The 22,988-nt window shown below is 39.2% G+C and overlaps 1 protein-coding gene and 1 long non-coding RNA gene across 2 annotated transcripts; both read left to right on the top strand.

Moving 5' to 3' along the window:
• The first annotated feature begins 327 nt into the window (after window positions 1–327).
• LOC146399822 (uncharacterized) lies at window positions 328–21,162 on the top strand. The gene is made up of 3 exons (XM_084978591.1): window positions 328–476; window positions 9,370–9,544; window positions 15,679–21,162. Exons 1-3 carry the CDS (start codon window positions 328–330, stop codon window positions 15,700–15,702), a joined length of 348 nt encoding a protein of 115 aa, XP_084834717.1. The 3' UTR covers window positions 15,703–21,162.
• LOC146399823 (uncharacterized) lies at window positions 9,787–13,008 on the top strand. The gene is made up of 2 exons (XR_014816656.1): window positions 9,787–11,930; window positions 12,219–13,008. It is a non-coding gene; the product is annotated as an uncharacterized LOC146399823 (long non-coding RNA).
• Window positions 21,163–22,988: the final 1,826 nt, after the last annotated feature.

Genomic DNA, 22,988 nt, shown 5'->3' with positions numbered 1-22,988 from the left:
TCTTTCTGCTCCCAAATCCACCACCCAACTTCCTGAACATTTTCTCACAGAAGAGAATCTGGTTTGATAGAAGGACATGACCCTTGCCAATTCTTTGTTCATCTCTTTGGCCATAACATGATTAAAGTTGAATAAAGCAGAGACAGAAGTGGTAAAGAAGTTTGGCCCTAAAGAAAAAGCCTAGAGGGTGCAGGCAAGACAGAAAGTCAGAGATAACACAGGAGATGTTGGGGAGGGGTCAATGTGGGGACTTCTAGGTCAGGGGTAGTTCAATAGTCTCTGATTCACATGAGAGCAGAGGCAGCCTTTGCAGTGGGAAAATTGATGATGCACCACAGCATAAACAAACAACCTTCTCTAAGAGTGGGTCACGTGTTGAGAGCCGAGGAACAAGAGCAGGCAGGCTCCAGAGAAAGCCCTGGGGTGGTGAAGGGAGCCTGCTTTCTGGAGAGCAATCAGAATAGCACAGGAAGTTTGTAAGTAAACACATTTTTTTCAGACTCAGTTAATAATGTGTTTATTTAACACCTCTCATCTAAGGACCTAGGAATGTTTTACTGACATGTACATTGATAACTTGCTTGTATGCCCTGAGACAGGAATAAAATCAGAATGTTTTTGTGATCTGTTTCTTATCCTGCAGTTTGACGGAATTTATTTCCTTCAAAAGAGAGATAATAGACTCAGGGTTATGTGAACAATAGAGAGATAACAATTGAGAGAATAGAATTTTAGATCTTTTCTAATCTAAAGTTGCATAAAGTGGTAGGCCATGAACAGGTTCGGTGACTTTTAGCTTCATAACACACCTCTGACATGGCGAGAACAGTGCTTTCATACAACGAAGGTTTTGATGAAAGGTAATGAGATCGTATCTATGCCTTGCATTTCTTGGAAGTGGTACAGGATATTCATGCATAAGTACTGCACTGTTTTAGTTTTTTATTAGACTACAATGAATAGGGAATAAAATGAAGAACGAGTTTCTAAAACCAATAGTTGATCCATTCTTTTTGGAAAAATTTTATCTACAATTTCATGCATTTCTCCTACCTGTTTGTTTGCTTTTTCTTTTTAACTCTTCTTGTAACTTCTCAGAAGAAACTCTACTTACAATTAATGTAGAAGTTTTAACGAATGCCTTAGGAATTGGGATTTCAAAATAAAAGATAAATAATGAATTAGAGTCTAGAAAGAAATATGCATTTTTTTGCTTATGTATAATTTCTAACTTTGGAATAACAAACATGTATATTTATTTCTAATACCATAACCACTACAAAGAAGAAAAATTGAGATTGAAGGACAGAGAATGACCATGATGGAAGACTGCATTCATAATTTTTTGTTACAGTAGCTTTCCTATGAAGAGCCTGATCTCATACAGGAGAAACCTCCCATGTAAAAGCTCATTCTTGGGAATTTTCTTGTGACACAGTGAGTTAAGGATCTGGTGTTGCCACTACAGTCGTTTGGGTTGCTGCTTTGGCGTGGGTTCAGTCCCTGGCTCGGGGGATTCCACACGCCTCTGGTGTGGCCAAAACAAAAAACAACGACAACAACAACAACAAAAAACCCAACTCATTCTTGAGCTATCAAGGCCTGTGAAAATAACATGGTGCCACAACAGTGGGAGAACTGGAGGAGGAGGAGGAGGAGGAAAGGACAAACATGGGAAACTCAGCTGTCAGCAGGCAAGCAGAGAGGTCCACGAACAAGCTGGTAGGAAGCCATAGGAATACAGAACTAGATGCAATTTTAGAGACTGTTGAATTCCAACCCTTAACTTTTTTTGTGAAAAAACTGCAGATCAGAGAGTTGTGATTTGCCAATACTCCCAGAACCTGCTCTGCTTCAGCAATGAATCTTCTAACTCTGTCTGAGCAGCCACCATTCTCCTCCACCATGCAGGTCTTGGCCTGGTCTTAACTTGTGATAGGAATCCTTTCCCCACGCTAGCATGAAATAAAAATCCTGAACTGTGCCCTTTTCTTTTTTAAAAAATAATTGAAAAAAATCACAAGGAAAGGAGTTCCTGTCATGGCTCAGTGGTTAACGAATCTGACTAGGAACCATGAGGTTGCACTTTGATCCCTGGCCTTGCTCAGTGGTTTAAGGAGCTGGCGTTGCTGTGAGCAGTGGTGTAGGTTGCAGACTCAGCTCGGATCCCGCGTTGCTATGGCTGTGGTGTAGGCCAGTGGCTGTAGCTCTGATTAGACCCCTAGCCTGGGAACCTCCATGTGCCTCAGAGCAGCCCTAGAAAAGGCAAAAAGCCAAAAAAAAAAAAAAAAAAAAAAAAATGATAAAATTAAAAAAAAAATCACAGGGAAAAACCTAGGAGATTGTCGACTGGGAAAAAAATTAATCTAAAAGTTGAGAATTTTGCTTTATTTAGCACTTTTTGAGGACTTCAAGCCTGGGATGCAGCCTCTCAGAGAGCTCTGAGGCACTGTTCCACAGAGGTAGATGAGAAGCCAATACAGGCAACAAAGACCAAGTAGTCAGAACTTCAAACCATGACTGTTTAAGAAAACCAGGTATCTCAAGTTAATTAATTTAGTACTTTTCTTTATATGGGAAGATGCAAGAGTCTGGGCTCCTTGAAATCATTCCTTTGATATGCACTTTAGCTTCTAGGGCCGGTGTCCAGTCCCTGAAGTTGGTGGTGGCTGCAGTGGCTGAAGACTTGGTAGCAGGCAGCCCGTTTGTCTTCATCCTGAGTTTCCTCAGGGCTAACCATTGGAAGGCAGTGCTAGTGGCTGATGGCTTGACGGCCATAGCAATCTTTGCTTGCTAAGCAATATTTTTCATTCACAAAGTCTAATAAATGGCAAAATGCCAAAGGTGGAAGATAACGCTACATAACTTCATCTCCCTCCTTTATTTCTCTTGTGCTTAATGCTCCAGCCCCTTAGTGATCTTTCATTTTTTAATCTCCTCTTGTTCTTTCAGTAGGAGAAAGATGTGCATTGCGATTCAGTGTACTCTCATCTCCTAGATTTCAATCCTAAAGTCTAGAAACATGGGGGTGACCTCGAGCTAGTTACAAAATGCCTCTGTGTCTCAATTTTCCTGTCTATAAAATGAGAATGATATAATAGTACTGAGCTCCCATGATGGTTGACAGAATTCAATGATTTGCTTAAAACGGTGAAAATGAAATGCTTAGAACAGGGCTGACATTTGAAGTGCTCGGCAAGTATTAGCAATTATTATTTTTACTTCAATCTCTAATCCTTTGACTGTTCTCGCATCTGCCGCAAATGGCCAATTCACTTTTCACATTTCAGCTCCTCTAGGAGCTAGGCCAGACTCTCACAGGCTGCTTTGGATAACTTCTTTTATGCTCCTTTAAGCTTGTGTATACATCCATTAGAGCAATTATACCGAGTGGTATAACAGGAAAAATGTATCAAATTCATAATTTAAACCTAAAATGACTTGTAGCCACTTTTGCTTAAGGACTTCCACTGAATTTGATAGATCTGAATGTGAAAATAAATATCCCTACTATTTTTCTCCCTTGTAAGGAAGTTCAGGGCAGAAATTTCAAGACCTTTGACAGATCATCAGGACTGCTAAATGATGGAGAAGTACTATTTGGCAGGGCTCTTAACTAAAGAGTCTGAGATTGCAAAGGTGGACTTCGAGACAGGTGACAGTGGTTGCGGTGGTTGGGAGGGGTAGGAGAGTCACATTGCCTTTCTTTTGGTAGTTAAATTGTGTATGAGAGCAGAAGCTTGTTGGCACGTGTTCAGGATGAGTGGGATATCAGAGGTTTTTGAGGCGGGTGGGGTCTGAGCAGCATTACGATGTAAAACACATCTTCATGATGTCAGCTATTTACACAAATGCCACGTATGAGTAATGTGTACATACAAATGAAAGAAAGAGTCTCAGTTCCTTGACTGGGTTAGCATGATCAAGTTCGGGGTCTCCAAATATCACTAACACAATCTGTTGATCAGACGAAGCTGAGTTTATTGCTTACCACAGTGAGGAAGTAACCCACCAAAGAGTACCAAAGCTCTTTTGTACTGCCTTGGAATGGGAAAGGCAGGGTCAGACTTTATGGAGAACTGCAAGTTTGAATGTGAAAGTGTGCACAGGATGACAGAAAGATCTATAAATTAAACCAGTTCAAACCAAGTAGGTGCCCAAGTTACTAGGAAACATGTAAGCTACCTCCAGAATTCTCAATAGATTAGGAGACATACAGGGTTGAACATACCGTACGGGCTTTGGGCCATTTCATCTCTAGCCTTCAGCAGTATGTCTCCCACTCTCCCGCTTCACCACTGGCTGAGGTCAACAATGACTCTGCAATTGCCAGACACAAAACACTCTTTTCAGGGGCAGTCTGATTGCTACCCTTATTGATGTCGCTCTGACTATAGCAGGAAACCTTGCATGTCTCAGCCAAACTCCCACTGCCATTTCCAGTTGGCCTCTCCTTCCATCAGACATTCCATAACTTGGAGTCAAAGACTTCTGAGGCTCCTTTGCACCTTCTGGGAAAATACTGAGTGTTAACTTGGCATAGGAGGTGGTTCATGATGGACTCTTGGATCTTGTTTGTATTATACTTCCAGCCTTCTCACTTGATGAGCTTTATTCCTTGACCCTGTTTTCAACTGCACAGAATACTGCCAAGCTCTCCGCTTAGAAAGTATCCTCCTGGTCTCTCCCCCTTCTGGCTGATGACACTTACCTTTCAACACTCTAACTCATATTTCTTCTCTGATATTTCTTTCTTGATAATACTGAGAAATAAAATATTGCTTGCCATATCAGTAAACAAAGGATGTTATAGTCATTAGCAATTGCAGCCACCTTCAAGGGTGAGTGGTGAGCTTGAAGGAAACTCGGGATGTGAAAATATAGAATACTGGCCCCAGATAGTTGAGGTGCATATCGAAGGAATGATTTCAGCCAGCTCAGAACTTTCATCTTCCCATGCTTAGAATAGTGCTTAATTGCTTGGCTTGAGATACCTAGTTTTCTGTTATTAACAGTAATCTTTTGTTCCTACTACCTGCCCTTTGTTACAAAACTCCTATATATCCTAGCTCCCCCCTTTACCTCCTTGGAGCAGTTTTCTCAGGGTTACTTGAGATGCTGCCTCCTGAGCTTAAGTCCTTAGTTTTGTCTACTGAATAAAACATACCTCTCAACTTTTAGGTTGTGCAAATTTTTTTAGTTGACAGTACGCTGGTGAAAGTGGTAATTAATATTCAAAGTACTGAACTTAGCAGCTGGTACAGCGTGGGCACTAACAAATCAGAAGACACTGGATGGAAACAACCTAATGTGCAGTATGACTCATGGCAGCCCTGAGTGGATCTGTCCATCCTTGTGTGATATGTCCACAGAACCCAGCACACATATTTTTTCTTTCTTTTTTATTAATTTTTTATTCTTTATTTTAAGTTAAAAATTAAAGTATAATTGATTTACAGTTTTGTGCCAGTTTCTGCTGTTCAGTAAAGTGACCCAGTCATACAACCATACTTTACCTTTCTTATATTATCTTCCATCATAGTCCATCCCAAGGGACTGGATATAGTTCGCTGTGCTGTGCAGTAGAACATCATTGCTTATCCATTCTAAACATAATAGTTTGTATCTACCAACCCCAAACTCCCAGTCCCTCCCTCTTCCTCCCCTCTCCCTCTTGGCAACCACATGTCTGCTCCCTGTGCTTGTGAATTTGTTTCTGTTTTGTAGATAAGTTCATCTGAGCCATATTTTTGATTCCACATTTAAGCGATATCATATGACATTTGCCTTTCTCTTTTACTTCACTTAGTATGAGAATCTCTAGTTTCATTCATGTTGCTGCCAATGGCATTATTTCATTCCTTTTTTAATGACTGCGTATTTGATTGTATATATGTACCACATCTTCTTAACCAATTCATCTGGTGATGGACATTTACGTTGCTTCCATGCCTTGGCTATTGCCAGAACACATGTTATTGCATTTAAATGTTCTCAAAGCTAACTTCCTTGTAGACTGTAAGCCTTAGGAGAGCATGGACTATATTTACTCCTTTCTTTATTTTTAGAACCTAGTTGTAGTACAGGTACATGAAGATTTTTTTTTTTTCTTTTTAGGGCCGCATATGTGGCATATGGAATTTCCTAGGCTAGGGGTCAAATCAGAGCTGCAGCTGCCAGCCTAAGCCACAGCCACAGCAATGGTGGGATCTGAGTCACATCTGTGACCTACACCACAGCTCACAGCAACACGGATCCTTAACCCACTGATTGAGACCAGGGATTGACCACGCATCCTCATGGGTACTAGTTGGGTTTGTAATCTGCTGAGCCACAGTGGGAACTCCCGGTAGCTGGAGATTCTTAATATTTACTGACATTAAAAGTAAGAAATATCAGAGAGAATTGAATGCAGTCTTGGTCATAAAAAGAAAAAAAAAAAGACATTAAAACATTTACCAGATGAGGAACGTATGACAGAGGTTAAGTAATTTGCTTGTATTCCCAGAAGGACTGAGTAGATTCAAAACTGAGATAACCCATCTCAGGGCTGTCAGTGATGAGCTTTGGGTAGAGTTAAGCACTGTGCCTATAAGGAGGACAGGTCACCATTCCTTCGTCACTTCAACACTATATGACATCTAATCTGATGACCTTATAGGTCCAATTCATTAATTCCTTCCTTTGTTCTTTCATTGCTTTGTTCCTTAGTTCTGTCTCTCCTCAATTGTTCTTTGCAAGAAAAAAAATTTTTTTTTGGCCACAACAGATACTTTCAAAGATACAGAAAGTAGAATAGAGGTTACCAGGGGCTGGGGGAGGCAAGTATGGAGCGTTACTATTTAATGGGTACAGAGCTTCTGTTTGGGAAGATGAAAAACTTCTGGAAATGAATAATGGTAATGATTGTACAACGTTGTGAATATACCAAAAAAATACAAACCCCAAACAAACATTGTGAATATACGAATGCCACTAAACCGTGCATTTTAAAATGGTAAATTTTATGTTATGTATATTGTACCACAATTAGAAAATAGTACTGTAAGGCATATAATAGAAACTAGCTGCCTCTCTCCATGTACCTTCCCCTCTTCCAGTTCCAATCCCTAGAGTTAACCACTTGTTAATATGTTTCTTTCTGGTATTCACTTCTGGGTTTCTAAATATTTACATTTCTAATTCTTGATTTATATATTTATTTTATTTTTGACAATATCTAATTGTTTCCTATTACAGCAAATGAAGATTTGGCTCTTGGACTCTTCCCACTTTTGCCGTCTTCGCAATGGTGTTTGCCCACGTTTCTTTTTTTCTGTGTGTTTTAACCACTCTTTTCCATGTTGGAACTTGAATTCTGCTGTTTAAAGACTCATATCATGTGTTTTAGATGCATGACACTTAGCGCCAGGTGCAAAGTGTGTGGGTATGTAAGCCAGGCTACCTTGTTCCCTGATGAGTACCCTTGTCCCTGCTTGGACTGCAAAGCTATCCTGAATATCACCTCACTTGTCTGGGGACTTGGCAGGATACCAAGCTCAGAAACATTCTCTTATTTTCATGGCTGGACCACGGAATATCATATTCCCACCAGCTGATTCTGGCTGGGTCCTGTTTCCAATAGACGGATCTCTCAAAGTCTGATGCTGTAGCCTGTATGACTTCAATTGGTCCCACCGCCTAGAGATGTCTGCTACAGTGGCCTCCTCTCCAGGATGAATCCCATGGGCTGGATAGCGGATAGACTCAAGGACAAGTTCACCATGCCTCTTTGTACCCTGTAATGAGCTTTATTGCGTACCCCCAGCCTTCAGTTTCCTGGTATTTTCTGCTTTCTCTTTGGGCTGTGACAGTGATGTTCCAAAGTGGCTCATAGCTAAGCCTTCCCACGTTATGACAGGCAGCCTTTGGAGCCATGCCAAAACAAAGCAAAACAGCATATCTTTCTTTCCACAGATCCACAGGGTAAGACTGGGCTACACTTGGAGAGAGAAAATCATGTATTCATAGAACACTATGCCTTGAAGAAAGCAGTTAACTAGAATAGGACAAAGTAGAAAATAACTAGAAGAAAAAGTGAGTGGAAGTCCTTTTTGGGGGTCCTTGAACCTCAGCTTTTTCTTCTGTAGTAAAACAATCTATCATACTATCCTCACAGGGTTACTGTAAAGTGAGTAAAATGATATATGTGAATGTGTTGTAGCAGGTGTGACTCTCAGTCCCAAATATCAGGGGGCAAGAAACTCAACTTTATTTTTTTATTCCCAGTGCCATTCCCTCGAAGAGCAGAAACCTCATTTTGGTCAGTTTGGGGTTCCCTCACCTTCCTTCCTTTGCCTGCACCTGTGCTCCCTGGGACTTAGTTTGTGTTATTTAATCAATATCTGAAGACCTACCACATGTAAAACACTTAAGTGGACTAACAAGTTTTGTTCTCTTTCACAAAGACATATGACGTCCAGTACTTTTCTCCTTTTATTTTTTTATTTTTATTTTTTGCTTTTTAGGGCCACACCCACAGCATATAGAGGTTCCCAGGCTAAGAGGGGAGCCACAGCTGCTGGCCCGCGCCACAGTCACAGCATTGCAGGATCCGAACTGTGTCTGCGACCTACACCACAGCTCACGGCAACGCCAGATCCTTAACCCACTGAGCAACGCCAGAGTTTGAACCCTCGTCCTCACGGATCCTAGTCAGGTTCATTAACCACTGAGCCAACAAGGGAACTCCCTTTACTCCTTTTAAAAACTTTGCCTGAATTCTTTGTGATTCATCAAGATATCTTTCTCTCATAGAAAATGTCCCATGGTTTATCTTGCAAGCTGTGACGTCCTAATTCTACCACATAAAATGTGCTGTGGATGGGACTGTGAACCTGTGCAGTGCATCTGTGTGAAACACATTTTATTTTTTGAAGTTCTTTTTACCCTTTATGCTTTCCAAGAGACATGCAATCTTTTGGTATATATGAGAGAATTTCACAAATACGATTATGATTTATTAAGGCTGCCACTGCAGAGAAAGGAATATGCTTTAGAAATAAAGTTATTCAGGAGTATGATTTCTAGGCATTGCTCTAGTTACTGATTTGCAGGGCTAGCTAGTGGTTTGTGTTCTGTGAGTGACTTCCAATATTCAACATGCACTCTGAATTCATGAATGAATAAAGGAATAGAGATAAAAAAGATAATATGAAATTCATAACAGTTAACTTTGTCCTTTGTTTCTTGGCGGTGTGATGCTGGCCTCCCCATCCTCCACCTCCACCTCCACACTAATGAAAAGCTGGCTCTCTTTCAGAGTTTCTGCTCAAAGTTTATTGTCTGAGACACAGTAATCTCCTCTCCCTCTTCTGATCTGTTTTCCAGGCTGGACCACCTGCTTGGAACACCTTCCAGGCTTCTGCTGTCCAGACTGCTTGTCCCAGTCGTCAGAGAGCTCTTGGAACCGTGCAGCTCCAGATGGATGAAAATGCAGAAGGTGGCGTTCCAGAAGGAGGAGGATCCTGGAGGATGGCCAGGAATGATTAATTTAGTGCTTGAGGTGAATAGAGAGAGGCACCCTGGAGATCTGAGGGTATTGAAGGCTGTGGGGGGCAAGTCAGTGAAAGTCTTAAAGCAGAACAAGAGGCTCTATGATTTAACTCAAAGGTGACTGGGAATTTCCTGAGTACGTCCTGAGAAAGTGGTTAAGTCATGTGAGTTATTTTCTGCCTCAATTCTCACAGAAGAGAAAGAGCAGCTTGGTTAGAGCTGCTCTACTTTTTCTTGTTTTTTATTAACCCACTCACCTTCTATTTTGTATATATGCCATTGTCTGGATAAAAGCATTTCTAGTAGCCCTGCCCTCCCTAAAGGCTACCCAGTCACAGCTCAGCTGTATCTGGTCATTCTCAACCCCTGTGTCTTTACCTTCAGTGTGCTGCCAATTTCCAAATCCTCTGGTCTCCAGGCAGAACTCCACCTCCTGGCCATTGTTTCCTCTACTGAAAACTACTCTTTTCACTTCTGTTGCTGAGTTTTTCCCTCCCTTAAAAATACCTCTCAAGCCTTACCTACTCCCCACATCATGGTGATCTGTTTTCTAGGCTTGCAACACCTTCAAACCAAACTATCCTCACACCTAATGTGTTTCATTACCTAAAGTCCTGACACCTATTGTTCTGACTTCTGAATTTTTTGAGCAAAGTTTTTTCCCTATAACAAGATGATCACATGTTTATTTTAGAAAAATGAGGAAATGAAGACAAATGAAGTGAAGAAAATTGAGATCAAATTTAATTTCATCATTTTACAAAACTGCTTCTTCTCATGTGAAGACATTTTATGGAGTCGCCACAAAATAGTTGCACTTTAAATACCTTAACGGAACAAATATATAATGAACACAAAACTATGATATCAGCACTGCTTTAAATAAATTAATAATTGCTTTTCATGGAGATATTACCCATATTTTTGGAAAAATAGTAGTTCATATATGAGAGCATCTTGACTAGGTTGCATTTTGAGTTTGATAACACATATTTTCAGGGCCCTCTGTGTATTCTGGATTGACAGGCTTCCTTCTTTTTTATGTAATATTATGTCAGTGAGCTAGCGATTTGTAAACTCTAAATTACTAAGCAAGCATTTAAACACATATATCTATATAGCATTTGCATAATCATGCATATATTTACATGCTTTTGATGTTATGTATAAGGTATATTGTGTCATATTTGTGTCATGTGTGTAAAAATCACATGACTGAATTACCAATGAAGGTCAGTGTTTCCCAGCTGGATGCAGCAGAATTACAGTTATCGATGCTCTGTTGACATTTTTTAATGCCTAGCATTAGAGTGGCAGAAGACTGCTTTTTAAAAAGTTAGTATTTTCGTGTGAGGAATGCTTTGCATACTAAAAAGGGTTTCCCTTTGTCCCTGGAAAGCTGAGCAGTCCTCTCCAAAATGGCCCTTTTTTTGTGAGCTTGGGCCTTTGGCCAGCATAATCTCTCCATGGAGACAGGACAGGGTGGGAGAGAGGCAGCTGTACCACGTGTCAGGTCCATCTGAGGCACACTACGATGCTGAGGTTAGAGGAAAACAAACGCTATGCCTTGGATGATTCTACTTGGAGGGAATGGGAAACCCAGTGGAAAAGCAAATGGCATTTCAGGGGAAGCTCATCTCCAAGTTTGGCTTTGGAAACATCATGACCACATTACCCAACCAATGAATCTATTGTACCCCAGGCTTGCCATGTCTGGCCACTTTGGGGGTACATGCACATTAATTTGAATACTGGCAGAATAGCTCCAGTTACTAAAACAAAATCCACCATCACAGCCACCGAACACCTCCTCTTACAGTGCCTTTGAGATTGTAGATACCAGTAAGAATAAGCAAATGAGAAACTCAGAGAAGATGAAGGCAAAAGTGTGATTCTGGCTCCAGGAAAGTAATCCATAACGCAGATAGTTGAGAGTTTAGTCTAATCCTTTATGGAGCTGCCTTCTTTCAGATATTCTTGTTGCATAAATTGCTCAACAGGATTAACCTAAGCACTATTAAAGTTACATTAACATATTCAACCTGTGAAGTTACTGTTAATGCTCTCAGGGATAACTTACTAAATTGTTCAGTCTTCAGGGCAGAAAAAAACAATAATGAAGCTACTAAAAACTCTTAACATTGTAATAAGTAGCACATATATAAGCTTGGGGGATCTGCTTAATCGATGTCAGTTTACCTTCTCTAATAGAAATAATTTTGGTTTTTGAGACAAGGGAGAAGACAAAGGGAGACCACCAAAAACAAGGTATTCTTTGTCCCTGGAAAACTCTCTTCTTTCTCTGGACACCATGTTATTTTGGTTCTCCTGAGCAACTCTGTGTCTCCAAAAATTTGTTCCATAGAAAACTAACTCCACAAGGTGCTTTTTAAAAAGTTTCCTTAGGAGTTCCCGTCGTGGCGCAGTGGTTAACGAATCCGACTAGGAACCATGAGGTTGCAGGTTCGATCCCTGCCCTTGCTCAGTGGGTTAACGATCCGGCGTTGCCGTGAGCTGTGGTGTAGGTTGCAGACGTGGCTTGGATCCCGCGTTGCTGTGGCTCTGGCGTAGGCCGGTGGCTACAGCTCCGATCAACCCCTAGCCTGGGAACCTCCATATGCCGCGGGAGCGGCCCAATAAATAGCAACAACAACAAAAAGACCAAAAAAAATAAAAATAAAAAGTTTCCTTAATCAAATAAGTTTAGGAAATGCTGCGTATTATATTACTTTCTTGGAAATTTACAATGCATACTAGCATATTAACCACCTTAACATTTTTATGTTAAAGAGATCTACTTAACTTTATTTAGTAGCTCACTTCCAAAACTTATATAATGGGACAATACTAAAAGGTATTTATAGATATTTTTCCATACCTGTAAATATTGACACTCAAAGTCCCCACTGTTTGAAGCAATGAATTTTGGGGTTTCAAGGGAAGAGTGGAATGAACCAGAATGATAAAGGCATTACTCAAATCTGACTGTCAAATAACATTTGTTTGGGGTATACCTACAAGGCAGTAGTCTTGAGCAGCAGGCTCTGTTGAAATTTAGGATTCCTATATGCACGGATAGAGAGATCTAAAGAGATAGTATAAGGTAGCCCTTGCCTTAGGGAAGAAAGACAGTCTTTTGAATGGAGGTTTGTGGGAAGAAGAGAGTCGAAGTGAAGAGGAACACATGTGCAATGGTTTCACCTTCAGACCAAGATCTTGTTGCAGAGGATAGCTAAGTAATCTACCATGAGGAAAAGTTAAAGTAAAGTGTTGTGTGCACCATTTTTGGATCAGAACTCTGGGAGAGCATGGCTATACCAACTGTACCATCTAATGGTGGCATTAGAGTAAAAATTGTCATGTGGAGCATTCCTGCAGACATTGAGCCTAGGTAAGCAACTTTGAACCTCTTCTGGTTACTAAATGGCATAGAACAGTCCCAGAAGTTTTTACAAGACCTATAGAAGAAGAAAATAGCCAAGTAGACAGCTAGTAGGCAAGCCACTGTACAAGAGAGACCATCTCAGAGGCCAAGGGAGGAGATTCACCAGCAAGAGATCTGATCAAGGATGCAGTAGGGGTTTTCAGAGTTATCTTTACTTATTAGAGTAAGGAGAAGTTAAGTGACTGAGCAGACAAGAGACATCTTTAAGGAAGATCAGAGAAACCAGAAAATGATAAGAGAACCTCCTGTTGTTCATTGCCACAAGGTTGGTAAAAAGTGGTATGAACTTACAGCATGTGACAGCTTCTGTGATATAAATACACCAGGTTTGATTTTAAGCCGTCAATATGATATCACTGAACCCAGAGTTGGGAACAGATGTGTATCATTGTCTCAGACTTCATGTAAACCCCACTTTTTTGCATAAAATATACCTGAAGGCCTAGCTAAGAAGGATGGGGAGGGAAATTAGAGCCTGAAAAAACATTTATCTTAAGGTACTCAGATATGTATGGTTAATAGGCAAGTTAATGTTCTTTCCATCCTTGCTTCTCCAATGATATTTAGTTAAGCTGAAATTTATTTAAAAAATAATATTGGGGAAAAATCTACAAATTTTGCATATCAAACTGTTAAATTTCTCAACACGCTTCAGTATTTGAGCACAGAATGTTTTTTTCCCCTCTGGGTTATTACCAGTGTGTGAAAAACTACTTTTAACTACTCTGTCTTCATCTACCATTGGCTTCCCTTATTTTCATAAATTTGGGCTCATGCTCAGGTTAGGGGCAGCCATTACTGGTGTTTATGGAGACAGTACATCAGAAGTAGTCCAAGAATCTGACTCTTGCTGAGGTCACCTAAGTCCATGCCCATCCCATGCTGAGTTCCTGTACCAGCCCCTCTTGCCCTAGCAATGCTCCCTTCTGGGGCAAGGGTGCTAGTGCTGAAAGGAGTAGAGCACAGACTTAAAGGAAATTAAATCAGCTCAGATTTGATCCTCAGGGTTTCTGTTCCAGCAACTTGGACATACCTCTGCCCTGAATAGGATGGTGCTGCACACTGAGGAGAAATGAAACCCTCGCTCATATCTGGCTCTGCCTGTAGCCATTCCACCTCCAGTCCCACCTCCTATCAAAGTGATAGCTGCCAGAAACCTGTGAGGAAAGATGTGACTTATGCTTATGTCAGAGCCAGCTCTCCCACCAAAGACACAGGCAGATTGTATAGGAACACTTTCATACAAGGACACTTCTTTAAGAGTACAATAGATAACTGTTTCACTGAATTTTACAGAGAAAGAAAAAGTTAAGCAAAATGAGAAGACAGAGGAATTTGTTTCAATTGAGAGAACAAGAGAAAACCCCTGGGGGAAAAAAAAACTAATAGAACAGAAACAAAAAACTTACAAGGGAAAGAGTTCAAAGCATTAATACTAAAAATGCTATCTGAATTAGAGAAAAAAGTGATGAACACAATGAGAACTTTAACAAGTAGCCATAAAATGTAAAAAAGAACCAGTCAGAACTGAAGAATACAATAGTTGAAATGAAAAACACAATAAAAGGAAATAATGGCAGATCAAGTGATACAGAAGAATGCATAAGTAATTTGGAAGGTAGAATAACAGAAAAACTACATCAGAACAGCAAAAAGAAAAACAAACAAACAAAAATCATAACCATTTAAGAGACTTCTGAGACAACATCAAGCATACCAATGTTTGCATTATAGGGGTCCCAGAAGAAGAAAAGAGAGAGAAAAAATGTTAAAAATATATATATGAAATCATGGCTGAAAACTCAAACTTGAAAAAGGAACTAGATATCTGGTACAGGAAAGTGTCCCCCTTAGAGGGTTTCCCAAAAGATGAATCCAAGTAGACTCACAATCAGGCATATTATAATTAAAATGAAAAAAATTAAAGATAAAGAGATAATTCAAAAAACAGCAAGAGAAAAAGAAATACTCATATGTAAGGGAATTCCCATACAGTTATCAGCTGATTTTGCAGAAGAATCTTTGTAGGCTATATTCAAAGTGCTGAAAGTGAAAAATCTGCAAGCTAGGATACTCTACCCAGCAAGATTATTATTTAGATTTAAGGAGAGATAAAGAAGTTCTCAAAGAAGCAAAAACTAAAAGAGTTTATCAATAACAAAACTACCCTAAAGGAATAGTTAAAGGGTCTTCCTTAAGCGCAAAATAAAAGGCTATAACAAGAAGTAAACACCTATAGGAAAGAAAAAATTCCTCTAGTAAAGGTAAATATATTATAAAGGCTGAGGATCAACAACTTTAATAGGCAAAAAATGACTATAACTACAGTAGTCAGTAAAGAGATAAATATGAAGTTGTAAAATATGACACCAAACCCACATAATTTGGGGGAGGCGAGTAAAAATATAAATATTTTAGAAGGTATTTGAACTTAAATTACTAACAGTTTGAAAAAATAGATGTAGTTGTAGGTCAACATACATGAACCTCTTGATAACCACACATTAAAATCCTGCAATAGATATACAAAAAAACAGAGGGAAAGGAACACCAACCTCCTACCAAACAAAATTATCAGAGTTCTTATTGTGGCTCAGTGGGTTAAGGACCTGATGTTGTCTCTGTGAGGATGCAGGTTCGATTGATCCCTGGCTTTATTCAATGGGTTAAGGATCTGCACTGTTGTAATTTCATCATAGGTCACAGATGTGGCTCAGATCTGATGTTGTTATGGCTGTAGCGCAGACCTCAGCTGCTGCTCCTATTTGATCCCTGGCCCGAGAACTCCCATATGCTGCAGGTACAGCTGAAGAAGACAAGAAGAGAGAACTACAAAGACAACCAGAAAATAAGTAATATAATTGCAATAACTAAATACTTATCAATAATCAGTTTATATGTCAATAGACTAAATGCTCCATCAAAAGACATGTGGTGGCTGATTGAATTAAAAATAAAAACACAAGATCCATATATATGTTGCCTACAAGAGATGCATTTCAGGAACTAAAAACACACAGATACTCTGAAAGTGAGGAGATGGAAAAAGATATTTCATGCAAATGGAAACAATAAAGTGGGGATAGAAATAATCACCAGACAAAATAGACTTTAAAACAAGTTTTGTAAAAAAACACAAAAAAGGACATTATATAATGATAATGGGATCATATGCAAAGGTGTAAAACACTCATTAGCATATATGTACCTAATACAGAGCACCTAAATATACAAAGAAAATATTAACATACAGAAAGGGAGTGTGTGTGTGTGTGTGTGTGTGTGTGTGTGTGTGAGACACTGAATTCACAAATGTTGAAAATTTGAACACTGTTTATTAATTACAATATTTGGAGAGGGGCAGAGAACTGCAATCTCCTGTCTGTCTCTGTACTGAAGGAGCTGAGGAAAAGCAGAGAGAGAAAGAAAGATAAAGAAAGACAGTTACATTTGGGATCTAATTTGGGAATCTGAAGAACATTGAATAACAAAATCTGTGTACACATGAGGAAAGTAAAGTACCTAGCAATTATATTGTGTTCGTCTACACGTAATTGTGGACTTTAAGGATTACATATTATTTATAAGGAATGCTATAATTATAATCTTTCCATGAAATACTTTATTTCCTGGACTACCTGTAATAGCTCCTTTGAGGCCATCTGTGGAAGGTCAAATCATTGTTCTAATTTTGGTTTGTTGGCCATAGCACAGAGCTAAGTGTCAGTGGCAGTCATCACCGGCTGTCAAATACACACAATCATGTGCTGTGAGGAAACCATGGGGTATTTTTAGGGTGAAGTTCAGATATTGCACATAAAGCTTCTAAATTTAAAAAAGGCGTGTGATTTGGGTTTGTTGTCTTATCTATCTACCTTGTGAAATTGGATGCAGAGCTGCTGAAGATTTAGGCATTGCCCTCCTTTAATCTCTATTCAATGACATCAGCAACACCATTTCACCCTTTTCTGTGCTCTGATTGTGCAGTCCTTTGCTTTGCCTCACAGCTTTTCCTGCTAACCTCTTCCTCTCTATCTTTTGTGTTTGTCATGTTTCCTGCCTATTCACAAAGGATGACCAATTAAGCAGAAAGCTGATAGTCAAGAGACTTGAGATTTTATAATCTCTGCTCTGTTACTAACTAGCTGCATAACTTTAGACGAGTCCTATTACTTTCCTTACTCAACATTTCCTTAATCAATACAAAGTGGAGTAGGAAATAGATGACCTCCAAGGTACCCTTCAATTTGGACATTTGTGACACTAACAAACCCAGAATGTAATTATTATAACAGTGGTAAGAGATATAATTAAGGGAAAACTGCTTGAAAATATGAAGTGTTTTTGTGGTAATACTACAGTGACTTCATGAATGTTGCAAAACCCTCCATGTGAATAAGTTTTCTTCTATTTTTATGAGGTTCTTTTCTCTCCTTGCCCCCCAAACTATTTGTCAATGGAGAACTTTACTCAGTTTTTTTTCTTTTAATCATCATGTAGTACTATATTCAAATTGAAGGTGCTCTGGCTACAAATAATATATGCTAACATTTCTTGTGGAAGAATATTCTGACACCTAGTTGGTATTGCAGTTATTATCCCATGAATAACCTATTGGCAATATAACAGACTCTGTCCTCCAGCAAATAATGAAGGAAGAATAGTTACCCCAAAATCAAACATCTTGCTGGGCATGGATTACTACCAAAATAAAATAAAATAAAATAAAATAAAATAAACCAAAAAAACTGACATTTGGAAGCCAAGATGTGGGTTTCAGTCCTGGATTCAATGATTCATAGTTTGTATCCAAATCCAGTTGGGTCCAAATGACTCAAAATCTTAGCATTATATTTACTCTTGTTGCAGAAAATATTCTTGAAAGAGAATGTGATGTAATTTCTAACCAAGAAATAGAGTAATAGCAGTATTCATGAAAAGCAAGATGGATTTTAGCAAAGTTATTAGGCAAAAATCAATAGAACCAATTGGATTTGTGCTCAAGGGAATTTTATATGACAAATACAACTCCTGGTTAATGAGATTCAGGCCAGAATGATTGGGAGCAGAAATAGAAGTTATTTGAGGAGGAAAGAGAGGACTCATGAGCATAATATTAGAATATACAACTTAGAGGAGGTAGCAAAACTTATTTGTGGACATGTCTGATAGGAAATTGAAAATAAAGCCTGAAGTATATGTTGAGGTTCTTTTTGTTAAGAAATTATAATTGAAGCCTTATTAGTAGATCTCTGGAAGAGGGTATAGAGTACAGATTTTCAGACTTCAATGGGAATGAGAATATCCTGGAGTTGGTGGCTCTAACCTCAGAAATTCTGATTCAGTGATTTTGATGCAACAAGGCAAGTGCTGATCTGGGGACCACATTTTGAGAATGCCTATCTTAGAATGCACCAAGTTGGAGTTCCCGTCGTGGCGCAGTGGTTAACGAGTCCGACTAGGAACCATGAGGTTGCGGGTTCGGTCCCTGCCCTTGCTGAGTGGGTTAACGATCCGGCGTTGCTGTGAGCTGTGGTGTAGGTTGCAGACGCGGCTCGGATCCCGCATTGCTGTGGCTCTGGTGTAGGCCAGTGGCTACAGCTCTGACTAGACCCCTAGCCTGGGAACCTTCATATGCCGCGGTAGCGGCCCAAGAAATAGCAACAACAACAACAACAACAACAACAAAAAGACAAAAGACAAAAGACAAAAGACAAAAAAAAAAAAAAAAAAAAAAAAAAAAGAATGCACCAAGTTTGCTGACCTCTAGATATTAAGAGACTCAAGAATAGACTTCTGAAAAAAAAAAACAAACAATCCCATAAAAAAATGGGCAGAAGATCTGAACAGATAATTCTCCAAAGAAGACATACGGATGGCCAAAAAAACCATGAAAAGATGTTCAACATCACTTATTATTAGAGAAATGCAAATCAAAACCACTATGAGGTACCACCTTTATACCAGCCAGAATGGCCATCATCAAAAAGTCTACAAACAATAAGTGCTGGAGAGGGTGTGGAGAAAAAGGAACCCTAGTACACTGTTGGTGGGAATGTAAATTGGTGCAACCACTGGGGAAAGCAGTATGGAGATTGCTCAGAAAACTAAAAATAGAACTACCATTTGATCCAGCAGTCCCACTCCTGGGCATCTATCCAGAGAAAACCATGACTCGCAAAGACACATGTACTCCAATGTTCATTTCAGCACTATTTTCAATGGCCAAGACATGGAAACAACCTAAATGTCCATCAACAGAGGAGTGGATCAAGAAGATGTGGTACATATACACAATGGAATATTACTAAGCCATTAAAAGGAATGAAATACCAGCATTTTTAGTAACATGGATGGACCTAGAAATTATCATGCTAAGTGAAGTCAGCCATACAATGAGACACCAACATCAAATGCTATCCTTGACATGTGGAATCCGAAAAAAGGACACAATGAACTTCTTTGCAGAACAGATACTGACTCATAGGCTTTGAAAAGCTTATGGTTTCCAAAGGAGACAGTTTAGGGGGTGGAGGAATGTGCTGGGGGTGTGGGATGGAAATCCTATAAAATTGGATTGTGATGATCATTGTACAAACATAAATGTAATAAATTCATTGAATAATTAAAAAAAAAAGAATAGACTTCTGGAAAACAATCATATTCAGTGGCAGTAGAAAAAACGGACCAGTGCATTTATAAACCCAGAGAAAATCACCATGGGGTAGCCTGGCTGGAAGATGAAAGTGAGTGATAGACTATGAAAGGGAAGAGTGGTTTGGAACAGTCTAAAAGGATGGGACCAAGTCATAAGAAGAGTGAACCTTCAAAATTAAGGCCATATCATTTAGCAGGATAAAAGATGGTGAAGTAGGAGAATGCTGAGTTCACCTCACCTCGTCAACACATCAAAATGGAAACTACAGATAGAGCAACACTTGCTGAAATTGACATAAAGACAAACACACTGGCTCCTCTACAACCAGGGCTGTAAGGAAGGAGTTACATTGGGTTTGGTAGGAGGGGAGAAGTGATTTAGTTGAGACCTGTACCCCTCCTGAGTGACCTAGAAGTGGAGGGGTTATCACCATTTTGGGTATCCTCCCTGGGGAGCGAGAGGTTCAAGCTAAACAATAGGCAAGCCAGCTATGGTGCCCAGCACCAGGAAGACAATCCCCTTAGTTGGCTTGAAAACCAAGAGCAGCTTAAGGGAGGTCTGTAAGAAACAGAGAATCTATTCTTGGAGAGTGTGCAGTCTTGTTTATTCCTGGGAATGACATGGAAGCTGCAGATGGAAAAACTGCCTGATGTGCTGGCTGGCTTGGCAGGGCTGTCCCAGCATGCCCTCCAGCCCACACCTAGGGAAACAACCTAAATGCCTAACAACCTAAGTGGTACAAAAACAAGTAGAAAACAAGTAACAAAATGACAATAAGTACATCACTCTCTAGGAACTTCCAGATACCGTGGGTGTGGCCCTAAAAAGCAAAACAGCAACAACAACACCACAGACATACTGAAAGGATGAAAAAAGGTATTTCATGCAAATAGAAACAAATGATATATGTATGTACAATGGGAAATTACACAGTCATAAGAAGAATGAATCTTTGTCGTTTGCAGCAACATGGGTGGACCTGGAGGGTATTATGCTTAGGGAAATAAGTCAGAGAAAGACAAATACTTTGTTTCTACTCATATGTGTACTGTAAAAAATAAAACAAATGGACAAATACAACAAAACAGCAACAGATTCCTGGATACAGAGAACTAGAGGTTATCAGTGGGAAGAGGAGTGGAGGGAGGGGCAAAATTGGGGAAGGGGATTATGAGGTACAGACTACTAGGTATAAAATAAGTGAGATTCAAAGGTGTGTTGTACAGTGCTGAAATACAGCCAGGATTTTATAATAACTTTAAATGTAGTATAACCTATGCACGTATCAAATGATTATGCTATACATCTGAAATTAACATAAAATTGTAAATCAACGACACTGAAAAACTTACGGTCTCCAGAGGAGACAGTTTGGGGGGTGGGGGGGATATGCTTGGGTTATGGGATGGAAATCCTGTGAAATTGGATTGTTATGATCATTATACAACTACAGATGTGATAAATTCATTTGTGTAATAAAAATAAATAAATAAATAAAATAAATAAAAATAAAAAGAACTCAAAACTGAATGCTTACATGATGTATGATTCCACTTACATTACATTTTGTAAAAGGAAAAACTGTAAGGAGGAACACAGGTAAATGATGCCTGGAGCCACAGGGTGGGCAGAAGAGTTGTCTTCAAAGGAGTAGCACAGGGGAATTTCAGGCCAGGAGGTGGAGTGAGGTGGGGGGATAGAACTCTTCTATATGGAACTGCGGTAAATACATGATTTGCCAGTCCTATAGATGTATGTGCCCAAAACATAAATAACAATTACTGCACGTGAATGGAAATTCAACAAGGATGTGAATAAAGATGGAATAAAGACTGTCCAAAAAAAAAAAAATGCCATACCTACCTAATTGGATATCAAAAAAGAATGTCAAGATCAGAGATTTTTTTGAAATAAAGAGAGGACAGACATTATAGGAAGGATATCTATAAACTCAGTCTTGAAAGCTTATAAGGGCTCACAGCTATTTTGAAAAGTTATATAGGTAGATATAAAGGGTCAAAAATACAAATAGTTTGCACTTACCTTTTAATGACTGCATACTGAGTATCTCTAAATTTAATTAATTTGATACTGTGATTAAAATTTTAGGAGAGAATATGACTTCATTAGGGAAGGCAATGATGTCTTTAATTTGTCTTTTAAAAACTTTAAATTTTGTTATATTATAGATTTATAGAAAGTTGCAAAGATAGCATAAAGAGATTCTGTGTATACCTCACCCATCTTCTCCCAATGGTCACATTCACATAATTATAGTACAATATAAAAACCAGGAATTTAATATTGTGTAATATGTGTATAGCTCTATGCCTTTTTAGCACAAGTATAGAATTGTGTAGCTGCCATAGCATCAAGATAACAGAACTACTCCATCACCACAAAAACCTCCCTCGGGCAACTCCTTTATTATCACATACACCTGCCCCCTCCAACTATCTCTAACCTATGAAATCCACTAATCTCTTTTCCACCTTTATAATTTTTTCATTTTGAGAATGGTATATAAATGCAATCACAGTATATGACCTTATCAGACTTGCTTTTTCCACTCAGCACAATGTATTGAGATCCAATCGAGTTGTCTGTATTTATATTTATTGCTATATGCTTTTTTCTCAACATTACTTTAGCTGTATTCCTAAATTTTGACAAGTTGTGTTCTCATTTTCATTAAATTCAGTATATGTTTTTATTTCTCGTTAGACTTCTTCTCTAACCCATGGATTATTTCAAAGTTCTTCTCTAATCCATGGATTATTTCAAAATTATTTAGATTCCAAGAGTTTGTAGATTTTCCTGTAACTTTTCTGTTACTGATATTGATTTAAACCATTATGTTCAGAGAACATACTCTATGATTCCAATTTTTAAAAAATTTGTTGATGTATGTTTTGATACAGGATTCACTCTCTTTTGGTATATATTTCATGGATGCCTGAAAAGAATATATGTTCTACTGTTGTTGTGTACAGAGTTCAATATAAAGCTCTCTCAGCTCCTAACTGAATTACTTTGCTGTACTCCGGAAAATTAACACATCTTTGGAAATCAACTATACTTCAATTTTAAACAAAAATGAGGGAGTTCCCGTCGTGGCACAGTGGTTAACGAATCCGACTAGGAACCATGAGGTTGCGGATTCGGTCCCTGCCCTTGCTCAGTGGGTTAAGGATCCGGCATTGCTGTGAGCTGTGGTGTAGGTTGCAGACGCGGCTCGGATCCCGCGTTGCTGTGGCTCTGGCGTAGGCCGGCAGCTAGAGCTCCGATTAGACCCCTAGCCTGGGAACCTCCATATGCCGTGGGAGCGGTCCAAGAAATAGCAAAAAGACA

This window comes from Sus scrofa, chromosome 9 (genome assembly GCF_054392235.1).
Source record: "Sus scrofa isolate SSC_HxYL_T2T_F1_AM1 chromosome 9, Sscrofa_HxYL_maternal_Yorkshire_Landrace_v2.0, whole genome shotgun sequence".
Lineage (NCBI taxonomy): Eukaryota > Metazoa > Chordata > Mammalia > Artiodactyla > Suidae > Sus > Sus scrofa.
This window is presented reverse-complemented; position numbering and strand designations above follow the sequence as displayed.